The sequence below is a fragment of the Taudactylus pleione genome, unplaced genomic scaffold (genome assembly GCF_031769625.1).
Source record: "Taudactylus pleione unplaced genomic scaffold, aTauple2 ptg000334l, whole genome shotgun sequence".
NCBI lineage: Eukaryota > Metazoa > Chordata > Amphibia > Anura > Myobatrachidae > Taudactylus > Taudactylus pleione.
The window spans coordinates 1,375,960-1,388,917 of NW_028284735.1; the positions used below are offsets into that span (position 1 = coordinate 1,375,960).

At 41.3% G+C, this 12,958-nt stretch overlaps 1 protein-coding gene across 1 annotated transcript in view; it reads left to right on the forward strand.

The window, feature by feature from the left end:
• MFRP (membrane frizzled-related protein) overlaps positions 1-12,958 on the forward strand; it is a 681,594-nt gene that overhangs the window by 495,630 nt on the left and 173,006 nt on the right. Inside the window, exon 4 of the mRNA XM_088443796.1 lies at positions 7,838-7,945. Within this exon, the coding sequence (XP_088299922.1) occupies positions 7,838-7,945 (108 nt within the window). The remainder of the gene's footprint in view (positions 1-7,837; positions 7,946-12,958) is intronic.

Here is a 12,958-nt window from a genome sequence, read left to right on the forward strand (position 1 = left end):
GCTGCTGTCGGGATTTGAACCGGCAGCTATACAGCCACCGGCAATACAATCCCATTCCAAAAAAACTGTAGGGATTTGTTTTTCTGTTTTTTGTTTGTTTGTGGTTCTTGCTACATGAATAACAATTGTCTCTCTGCTAGCTCTTGAGCTGCTGCATTGCAACATGCTGCAAGATTTTGGTACTAAATAGATACAATGATATAATGATATCTTCTATAACAGTATGTATGCAGGATAAACCATCTGGCAAAATACTCCTTCAAGTATACTAGACTCTATGTAAATATGTTTTACTAATATTTTTTCAAAATTAGATGGAAGGTTTTTCTGGCATTATTTTCAAAAACAAGGGATGTTTTTTGAATGATCAGTAATATATATAATGTATTGAATCTAGCCACTTACAACAATCATCTTTTGCCTGTATTAACAAAAATTAGCAGTGAACTATATTGATTTCTATGTTTGTTTGTAATTATTGGTTTATTTAAATATTATTGGAGGTTGAAAAATAACTTCTTCCCCCTTATATTCTAAAACCTGAAAATTTAAAAGTTAAGTTTTAATCTATTCATACTACTTTAAGAGTGCCTCCAACAAAGAGTCTTCTGTTCTCTTCCTTCTCCTTATTAATACCCCTTTTACACCAGAGCAAAAACTTGGGTTTTTGCTGGTTCTACCTAGGTCGCAGCTCAGTCTAAAAGGGTCCCTGAAAAATAACCTAGGTCTAGTGACCCAGCAATCCAACCCAGATAGCTACCAGGGTCGGACCCAGGATGGATCTGGGTAATGGTGCAGTGTAAACGGCGCAGCCTGGGTTATCCGACCAGGGTCATGCCTGAAATTAGCTCACTGGTGTTTGTGGAGCAGTCACCTCCCAATTTTATGACCTCACAAGTTTAGCAGGGCAGACCCAGGTTCAGTGTGAATGGGGCTGACCTGAGAATAATCCAGATCAATGGTGCTGTATAAACGGTATCTGACCTGGGTTGGAACCATGTTTGAAAACCCAGGTCAGACCCAGGTTTTTGGTGGAAAAGAGGTATTATAGTGAAAAATCTTAAGGAAGCATTGGCACATCTTGGAGATAGATCCTATGTTAGAGAGTCAATTACTGAAAGTACCATGTTTAGTTTTTAAAAGAGCTAGAAACATAAAATCCTTTGTTTCTCAAAGTAAATTGGAAAATTAAAGAAAAGAAAAAAGCTTCTTAGATATGAAAGTATGTTTTCCCTGCAGGAGGGTGTCTGGTATGTAAACATGTAGAGAAGACTAATGACATTATTCCATCGGATGTGAAAGAGAAACTTCGGACAATCGGAAGTTTTATAAAATGTAATGCGCCTTATGTGGCATACATGATCACATGTCTGTGTAAATTATTATACATAAGGAAGACAAAAAGATCGCTTAAAATTCTAATCTTAGTTTTTGAGCTATGTCTTTAATATTTATGAAAAATTTAATTAAACAATGTTAAAAATAGGAAAATTTCCCAGCGCTCACCATATACCAGGTACAAAGGACCCAATAACAACCCTAAATGGCTGCCTAGCTGAGCTTCAGGAGTGGATGAGTGCCAGTTGGCTCCGACTGAACCCTGATAAAACAGAGGTTCTTATGATAGGTCACAGGACAGGGCTACAGCATAGCCAACCAACAAGACTTACACTTGGGGGTTCAGAATTACAAAGCACTAAACATGTGCGGAATCTTGGTGTTGTCCTGGATAGTGGCTTGACACTTAAACATCAGGTATCAGCCACAATCAAATCCTCATTCTTTCATCTGAGGAACATAGCCAGAATCAAGCACTTAATTCCCTCAGAAGATCTGCCTAAAGTCATACATGCATTTATATCATCACACCTAAACTACTGCAACGCCCTCTACCTCGGTCTCCCAGCAAAAGAATTACACCACTTGCAGATGGTACAAAACGCAGCTGCCAGGCTGTTAACCAACCAGCCCCGTTCCAGCCACATAAAACCCCTTCTCTACTCCCTTCACTGGCTGCCTGTCAGATGGTGAATTGCTTTCAAGATTGGATTAATAACTTACAAAGCCCTTCATGACCATGGCCCAGGGTACCTGAAGCAGCTTCTGAGTCCTTACTGTACCACTCGATTACTGCGATCCGTTGATGAAGGCCTATTAACAGTACCTAGAATCTCACGGAATTCGTCTGGGGGTCGAGCTTTAAGTTTTGTGGCTCCAACATTTTGGAACTCACTTCCCCGCACAGTTCTCGAGGCCTCCACTCTAGAATCCTTCAAAAATAGACTCAAGACTCACCTATTCACCCAATCATTTCACTAATGTCCATTGTTTAAGCTTATTTTGTACTGTAAATGTAAAGCATTTTGAGCCCTTTAGGAGAAAGGCGCTATATAAATAATAATAATAATAATAATAATAATATTATTATTATTATTATATATATATAAAACAGGCACTATGTTCAAAGAAAAGCTTTAATGCAATAAAAACTTTATAGTATTTTTAATCAAATCAATAAAACAAGCAAGATGTCTCTTCTAGAATTAATAAATAATGTGCACACACTAAAACAATAGTGCCTGGAGTCTACTAATGCTCCAGGGGCTGGCCAGCTGCATCATTCAGCTGCCGGCCACCAGGGAGAGAGGAGGGGCCCCGCACACTGAGTGCACACTGGCCCCCTCCTCTGTTAAGACACTCCTGCTGAGAAGAGTAGCAATATCCCTTATTGCACCTTACCCCCACTTTGTCAGATGTTACTATGGTATACTGAAGTAAAATTACAAGCATTTCATGAGTGTCAAAGGTTTTTATTGACAATAACATTAAGTTTATGCAAAGAGTCAATATTTGCAGTGTTGACCCTTCTTTTTCAAGACCTCTGCAATTCGCCGTGGCATACTGTCAACTTCTGGGCCAAATACTGACTAATCAATGCTTGGAGTTTGTCAGAATTTGTGGGTTTTTGTTTGTTCACCCACCTCTTCAGGATTCATCACAAGTTCTCCAATGGATTAAGGTCTGGAGAGTGTCCTGGCCATGGACTCAAAATTTCAATGCTTTGTTCCCAGAGCCACTTAGTTATCACTTTTGCCTTATGGCAAGGTGCTCCAACATGCTGGAAAAGGCATTGTTCATCACCAAACTGTTCTTGGATAGTTGGGAGAAGTTGCTCTTGGAAGATGTTTTGGTACCATTCATTATTCATGGCTGTGTTCTTAGACAAAATTGTGAGTGAGCCCACTCCCTTGGCTAAGAAATAACCCCACACATGAATGGTCACATTTCAGCAAATGGAGTTGGGGATTTGGTCAGAATTAATGGTGTCCTCAATGCTGAGAAATACAGACATGTACTTATCCATCTGATATACCAACAGGGAGGCATCTGATTGGCTCCAAATTTATTCTGCAGCAGGACAATGACCCCAAAAATACAGCCAATGTACTTAAGAACTATATTCAGCGTTAAGAAAAACAAGGAGTCATGGAAGTGGTGATATGGCCCACACAGAGCCCTGATCTCAACATCATCGAATCGAGTCTGTCTGGGATTACATGAAGAGATGGAAGGATTTGAGCAAGCCTACATCCACAAAATATCTGTGGTTAGTTCTCCAAGATGTGCAAGTAATGAACTACCAAGTGGTTATGTTCAGAAGCTAAAGCAGCTGTTAGAATTGAGAGTAGTCCAACCTCAAAATAAGAATGCATAAAGTTGTGGGACACACATACCATCTTTCAGCAATATCATTCACAAGCAACACCTCTACCAAGGGACTGTCACCTTGCAGGACTCCTTCTGCTAATGGAAGCCCCTATTTTTGCACTATGGTGATAAATATACAAGGCTGTTTGATGTATACTTTTGCATAGACTCTGTGTGACACCATGTATGTAACTTTACTGTGTGTTTAAGGTGATTTAGAGGGTGTGACATATAATAGTATATTGCAAAATATTTGAAAAAATTATTGAAAGAATGTATATATTTCATGCATGTAAAAAGATGTGTGTGAGAAATTGGGTAATGAGTGATATGGCAGTGATCAAAAATACAATATGAAAAGATACATTTTTTTTCTTAAAAAGTCATAAAACCTACTTCTAAAAGTATAAAAACTGAGTGAATGAAAAAAAAAAGTTAATAAACCGGCAATTTGATTCCTAGAAAATATACCATAGGTATATAATGTTATAGCTCTTTTTTTCAGGGTGGTGAGATTTTTGCTGATGTAGTGCATTGCCTCAGGAGACTATCCCTACCTTACTCTAATTGATGCCTTTTCACCTCCGTTGGTAGTATAGCTGGTACTTCTGCCGCTGCTTCAGTTCTCTTCCCACTCTTGTGTCTTAAATAGACAAGCTGCTGTGCAGTGTGTGCTCCATCTCTGGTGCAATGGATGAGGCTGCATACAAAGAGTGTTCACGCTGCTGGGGCGATCTGTTTAGCACTTAGCACTGTGCTTTTCTAGACCTGCCTTTGGCTGGAATCAGTATGAAATACCGATGCCGGAAGCCTGTATGCTGAAGATCTCGACAGGGGTGGTAAGTATACTATCCCTACCCCACTCCCCCTCCTAACCCTCCCTCTTTGGTGCCCAACCCTAACCTCACCTACCTAGTGCCTAACCCTAACTTCTGCCTGGTGGTGCCTAACCTTAACCACCCTATCCCTGGGGACTCTGTGACACTTACCAGGGTCTGGACATTCAGTAATCCGGTGTTCAAAATACTGACGCTGGTATCCTGATCTCCTTCGGGATATCGGCATCTGCATTTTGCCGGGTGGTTTGATACCGGCGTTGGTATTTTGGCTACTGGCATTCTGTCCGCCGGAAATTTAAACACATTCCCTTTGGCTTGGTGCTTGTAAATAGATGCAGGCTCCAACTTATTTTGTCCCTGTATTGAGTTTTTCAAAGAAGTTTCCTTGAAAAAGTCCATACTGGGACGAAACTAGTTGGAGCCATTACCCAATTTTTCACACACATCTTTTTACATGCATGAAATATTAAAATGTAAGTGAAGGAAATATAGTGCAAGTAAAGAGGGAGGTGCTACTGGGTAAATGCACAAGAGTATACACCCAAATAATACTCAATAAACATACATGGAACAAAAATGGTACATTTTAACCAAAAAGCGCTCCCCACTCAACATGTGTAGCAGATAGGACACCACTGTGTTTTCACACAAAAAAGGGCAATAGTCACCAATAATAATGGTAAATAGAGATTCCAAGTCCTGGATATTCACTATTTAGGCTTCTCTATTGAAGTGCTGATCAATTTTCCCTTAGGGTAATTCCATGTACATGGAAAAATAGGAAAAAAGAGGATAATAGTGCAGTATGTCTCAGATAACAAAAAACTTTTAATGACAAATTTGCACTTACAATCACGAAATGTATAAAAGGCATATAACAAATATAAGACCACATCCAGCCCCCGTCCACGTGTCGACATCCACAACCAGATGTATGATGGAAACAGTGGTACCGCTACTCTGGATATAGGGATCCACTAGGATGAAGTCCACAAGAGGAGGCTGCAGATATTGCGGTCAGTTCAGAGGGTGAGGCCCGCTTAACGCGTTTTGGACATCAATTCGTCCAGATAGACTTCGCAGGCCATGTACTTTTAAAGTGGGTGACAAAGTATGGTTGTCCACCTGGAACTTCGACAACCATCACATAAGTTTGGTCCCAGATACATTGGATCATTCCAAATCCTCAAACAAGTGAATACAGTGGCTTTCTGTCTTAAGCTAGCACTTAAGATCTTCAACACCATCTATTGTTCTTTGCTGAAACCAGTATTGGTGTCCACACAATTCAAGTCTGTCCAGCCTAATAGACTATCTCCAGTATTGATCCAAGGTCAACAAGAGTACATTGTGGAAAAATCCTGAATTTAAAGTTAATTTCTTGGTACACTAGAAGGAACATGGACCAGAGGAAAGATCATGGGTTTCTAGAAGACATCTGCAAGCAGTCACCTCAAAGGAAGTATTCTTCAGGGAGTTCCCAGATAAACCCAGGTCTAGGGATTATTTAACAACTCAATATGCTGCAGGTTCCAGCCAGAGCTGAGAGGGTTAACAGGCAAAGACAGCCACAGTGAGGTTTGATTGCTCCCACCTGGGAAGCCTCTGTGAACATGCAGCACTCAGCTGCTCATAGTGGTAATTACCAGAGCCTGGTCTTGTTTGCTCACATGGGATTGGCTCTGACTTCTGTAATAGGGCAGCCAGCCCATCCCTGCCTTGCCAGTGATAGCTTCTTGTGGAAGTCATGCCATTCAGTCCCTGTTCCTGTATCTGCTGTTTGGTTCTTATCCTGGCGCTGCCTTATGTTACCTGCACCTTTTGCAAATATATCTGGAACATTCATTGTGCTGCAAATCCATTTTCCAAGCCATTATCTCTTGCTGCTATAATACTCTGCAAAACACATGCTGGTTAATACACTGTATTGCTATTTCATTCTGAATACTGCAAGTCCATACTGCCAGCTGAATGTGTATCTGAGTTTATTGCTATACCATCTTGCAATATATCTGTTATTTGTGATTCCCACTATTCTATATAGTTGTGTTTATGTGCAATTATATTCTGTTATTGTCTGCAGTGCATGCTGCTCTGTGGTAATTACCCTGTGATATTATTACTTAGTATAGCTGATATTCACGTTACCTGTTATTAGTGTGCATTATATCTTGTTTGTATCCATGACTGCAGGCTCATTCATGCTTAATATTACCTTTGTACTACTACTACTCCATTTTTACTTTGTGAATACCTGCTGTTTATATATGCCCCTACTGTCCAGTGGTTAAGACCTGGTGGCAGCCTAAGTACTGGTGAGTGCATCGTACGCTATGAGAACAATGGGTGGTTGTTATAGGCAGAAGCCCTCTCTAGAGTGACTATAGGGGACTTATGCAAATACAGGGGAGATTCATTACATGGGACTGGAAATACACAGGGGGGACTGGAAATACACAGGGGGTCTGTAGTGACACAGATAAGCCTGGAGAGACACTGGGGATCTGTAGATGGTGTGACACAGTGACCTGGGGTGACACAGGGGGGCTCAGGAAGAGATGCAGGTGGGCCTGGAGCTAGAGATACACAGGGGGGCCTGGAAACACACAGGGTGCCTTCAAGAGACACAGGGGACCTGGAGCTAGAGAGAGACAGGGGGCCTGTAGCTAAAAAGACACATGGGGATTGGAGACACAAAGAGGGACTAAACTGAAAAGACACAGGGTGGGGACAGTGAGGCTAGAAAGGTATAGCGGTGGATGAGGCAGGAGATAACTGGGGGAAGGGGTTGGAGATTATCCACAACTGGCAGGATTATAAGAAAAGGCTGAGGGACATCAATATAAAACAGCAACAAATATAAACATATTACTGATACAAATGGTACCAATATAATTTAATAATACACAATTGTGTGATCAGGAATATTCACATGTTGCCCTGCACAAAAACCTCTGTTACTCTGGGGGTGATTCAGAGTTGTAGTTTTATAGCTCTGAGAGCCCTGGCATGGTAAATAGTGATGATACATCATTTTGTATAGCAGTGATATACAGTAATACATAGCAATATTTGTTACAAACACCTAGCAACTTAACCTATTCATTTAAGTTTATTAATAGGATAAATTAAGAGTAAATAAACCAACTGCTAGTAAAAATGGGACATATGGGATCTCTAAACATATTATAATTCAGTAGTTTTAATAGCTCTTTATTTGGACTAACTATTTGACAATAAAATACACAATGCTATTTGTAATGTAATCGTTGTTTATATCTCAAACACAGACTATAAATCAGATGATTTGAAAAATGCAGTTGCTTTACTGGCCAATCATAGTGTCATTTCTGCTTCTGGAATCAACGTGAACAATGAATTTTCAGAAACACCTATTGGTGAGTGGCAGACATTTAAATTGCTGTCTCCTAAACACTAATATTTGCCATTGAGTCAATATTTTATCTGTCAACTGAGATGACTAATATCAATAAAGCTTTTTTTGTTTATTTTTTTACAGCAGGCTTATTGTCCTCTATCTGATATAGACATCAGTCATACTGATTGATATCTAAATCAGATAGAGGACAATAAGCCCGTTTCAGAATTGCATTCAATTTGTATCTATGCAAAAAACGTAACATGCGTCTGGGGGAAAAAAAGTATTTTGCTACATATGCAGACTTGAACCGCCAGTGATAAGTTCTGATCCAATGCACTCAAAACAGGGTGTAAGACTAGGCAAACACTGTCTGATTTTTTTGATTGACACAACAAATGGGGCAATTTTTCAGCAAATTGAAAGCCCTAATATCTGTGCTACACATTATGCAATTGTTCATTAGAAACTACCAATTTTCTACCACATCACACTGATTTTGCATATGTCAGCCCCAAAAGGAGCATGACATAGTGACAGAAAAACATAGGAAATATGGGCAGATTATGGGCTGCAAATGCACACACTGCTCCATACAGTATCAGGAAATTAAAGGCGAGATATTCGGTCTTGACAAACAGATTAGATAATGTATTTGTGGATGTTTTTGGCCATTTAACCGATAAGGTGAAACACTGAAATGATCGTTTATGCACACTACACAATAAATGAGGCCAATCATCTGATTTTTGGCAAATTGGCCCAATAATTGTATAGTGTACCATTGTGAATGAGTAAAGGTGGCTACACACTTGGCGATTTTTTTACACGATTTGCCCGATTCCGAGGAATCATGATGACAAATCGTGTAAAATATGCTGAAATCTTGAGTTTCCACTCACGATCACGATGCCGATGTGCGTACTCGCAGGTTGTACATCGCATCTTCAGATCTGCCGTGCTGTAGGACAGATGTGCCAATCTGGGACATGATGTGGTGCCGATCGTGAGTACTTTTTTACTCACAATCTATCGCACGATCCATCGTATGTCGCGTAACTTGACTGACAGATCCCTGTACACACCCAATCACCATCTTGTGCAGCACAGCACCGTGGGTTGAATGAAAAGGAAGGACATGATTGAGCCTCCACACCCAAGTGTGGACTATATTGTTTGGTGAGTATAAATTGATGCACCACCACTGCCCACCAATGTGAGCCACCCACTGTCTCCCTATAAATGCATGACCGAGCCACCACCCACTTATATGTGGTGGGTTGTGCCCACCAATGTCACAGGCCACCTATTAAATACCTAGAAAATATGAAAACACCAACTATATTACAACACCATATCAAATATATTGCAACACCATAACAAATATATTACAACACTATAACATATTAAAACCCTGAAAAAAAACATTAAAACACCATAACAAACATATTAAAACCCTGTAAAAAATCATATTAAAGCACCATAACAAACATATTAAAACCCTGTAAAAAAACATATTAAAGCACCATAACAAACATATTAAAACCCTGTAACTAAACATATTAAAACACAATAACAAACATATTAAAACCCTGTATAAAAAATATTAAAACACCATAACATGAACAAACACTTAAAATATGTACCTAAAAATTACAATATCGACCTTAAAAATCACAAAACTATTTACAATTATTGCTAAAACTGGATATGTCCATATTTTTCTTCTTCCTAGAAACGTCTATTGATAAGGAGTGTGAATTTATCACAGGATTCCTGGAGATCCTGTAGTCAAAAGAATGTCTATGGCGGATAAGCTGTAGACAATACGCCAATAGGTCCAAAAAATTGGCAGCGTTGGAGGAGTTGCTAGAGTACACCAAAAAGTTTTCTTCGGATGCTACCCTCAAAACTGTCCATGCCAAAATCCAAAATGAAAGGACGGTGTACATGAAGGAACGTAAGAAAGTGGACGAATCCAAGTGCTCCAGAGCATACAACAATGACCTCTATCAGCCCATGCTATGGTACTACAAACTGATGACCTTCATCAGTGATCAGGAGCCACAACGCCAGTCTCTGGTCTTGATGGCCATGTGAGTGGGAGAAGAGGAGGCTGCAGAAGTGAGTGGACCATCTGAGGATATTTTGGTAAGTAGAGACACAGTTTATACACCAAAACCTTTTTTTTTTTAAACAAAACATTTTAGAATAATCCCAAATGTCCACTTTAGTCAGTTATCTATGGCATGACACCTAGTCTGTTGAAATGGGCCATATACTCCTCCGGGATATGTTTAGAAAGCCGGCTGCCGCAATCCAGACCGCGGGCTTCCCGAATCCACTATCCCGCCTAGGGATAAATGACCAGCATCTAACATCTAGACTCTTGTCATCTTCCCGGCGCCGGGAGACAGGCGCTCGGCATCCCGATCGAAGGGATGCCGGGCGCTGTGAGCGGACAGCCGCGGGGGGAAGAGTTATGTTTAGGGCACCCGGGGGGGAATTAGGGTTAGGCACCCCCTCAGGAGGGTTAGGGTTAGGCTAGGGGGAGGGAGGGTTAGGGTTAGGCACCCCCGGGGGGACTTAGTGTTAGGCACCCCCCCGGGGGACTTAGGTTTAGGCAGTGGGGAAGGGGGGGTTAGGGTTAGGCACCCCTAAAGAGGGTTAGGGTTATGGGGGGTTGGTTAGATTAGTAAGTACTTACCTTAGGGACAATTAGGATTTCCAGCGCTGTCGGGCTTCCGCTGCCGGGCTCTGCTGTTTTGTTGGGCTGCCGCAGCTGGGAATCAATTCTTTGGCATGTGCAGTCAATGTTGTTGGAATTTGAGGTGCAGACACTGATATAAACTGGGCAATCTCCTCCAGATGTCCAGGATCTTCTGGTCTAGCTGTGACTGGTCCCTGTTGTGTTGTTTTTCTTTGCAAAAAGTTATGCAGCACACAGCACACCATCATGACCCAGTCTATCTTGTCCACATGTAGGTTTATGGTGGTGTGGAAAATGCAGATAATCAGTGTTTTAAATGCATTTTCCACAATGCGCTGTGCCCGGAATAGACGATAGTTGTTGATCCTCTTCTCTCTGGTCAGGCCCTTCTGTGCAAATGAATTCATCACATGTTCAAGTAAAGCAACAGCTTCATCTGTAACAAAACCGTGCTTTGTGTTGTCCAGTGACAGCAAGTTCAGAGTTTTGTTGGTGAGTCTGTTTGAAGGACCCACCATCTGAAGTATGGCCATTCTTGCTGACATCCACAATCAAAAATTCATAGTTGGCATTCACCACTGCCATAAGAACGATGCTGAAGAAGCCTTTATAGTTGTAGTAATATGATCCGCTGTTGGCAGGTGGGTTGATGCATATATATGTTTTCCATCGATGGCTCCTCTGCAGTTAGGGAAATTCCAACGTTGTTCAAGCTCTTCAGCTATGGTCTTCCACTCATCTACGGTGTTTGGAAACTAGAAAAATAGTAAAAAAAATGGGTAAAACATGACTATAATATTTTTTCTCCATTTTTTTCCTATTTAAACTCCCACCCAAGAGCCTGATTTGTCCTCAACTCCAGACATCAGTCTGATCATGGACAGTGAGGTGGATACCTTATCTCCATGCCCACTGACCATTCAAGCCCCCCCAACATCTTCCGTACCTCCCCAAAGAAAAAAAAAAGACAGGGGAGAAAGCAGCAGCAACAGCAACGCACCAAGCCAGAGGACATATTCCTGCAGCAGGCAGAACGAATCCTCCAAAAACAACCTGACCACATTAATGACTTTACATCACATATAAATAACGCTATGCGCAAAATGAATGGCCAAACACAGAAGGAGTTAGAGAGGCTGGTGTATGAGCTGTTTACTAGGTCTCTTAATTCAAATCTGCATGTTTCAACATATATCGCAGACCCTCTTATGTGCTCACCTGCCCCAACTGCCTCTGTGAGGGCCCCCCAGCCCAGTTGGAGGCTACTTCCCCACCCAGTACCCATCCACAAGCCAGGCAATTTACAGTGCCATGTTGGAGGCAGAGGATGATTTGTCACATTTTTGTAATATGTAATGTCTTTTTTTTTGTATTATTATTGCCTGTACTATCACCAAATTTTATCACTCCCAATAGGTACTGTATGGTATATGGTGGTGATGACGCTGATTGGACAAGGTCACTACACACATGGTGCAAGTACAGATTGATGGAAGCCGGGGCCACACTCTGTACTTGTGCCATGTGTGTATTGGCCTGTTCAATCTGGCATCTGAGCCACCATAATGCATACAGTAGCCTACCTATTGGGACTGATAACATTTGGTGATAATGCTGTTTTCTACATTTTATATGCATACTTAAAAATGTATATTTAAATTTTTAAAAAATAGTTATTACTGTGCAGTGTTGTTGGCACAGTGTTGTTAATGCAGCCATATTGGCTGACAATACTGTTATTGAAAGAATTAAAAAAACAAAAAAATTATAAAAACTTTTTCTTTCACAAGAAACAAATGTGTAGTGTGTTTTTTTTTCTTACCTTGCAATACTGGTACTGCAGCACTTTAACAATAGCCTGGTAGGTCTCCGGGATGATGACACCCAAGGACTGAGGGGAGATGAGGGTCCCAAACTTCAGGTCTTCCAGTGACCTTCCTGTAGCCAGGTACCTCAGGGTAGCCACCACCATCTCTTCAGCAGGGATTGCCCTCCGCAGCCTTGTGTCATGCCTCCGGATGTGGGGGGTCACCATACTCAGCAACTCCTCGAAGGTGTCGTCATCCATGCGCAGGTAGTTGCGTTTTCGTCTGGGTTGTTCTCCTTGATCTCCATCAGCAGGGAAATGCAAGAGTGAGTATCCCTTTGCAGCAGCCACTCCTTGGTCCAGCGAGCTCTCCTCCTTCACTGGGCCCTCTCCTTCATAACCTTGACCCCAGCATAGGCGACCAACACTCTATACCGATAGGGATCCATCAGCACAGAATTCAGGCACAGGATAGAATGCAGGTAGCACACACTTGCAGGTAGAACACACTTTGT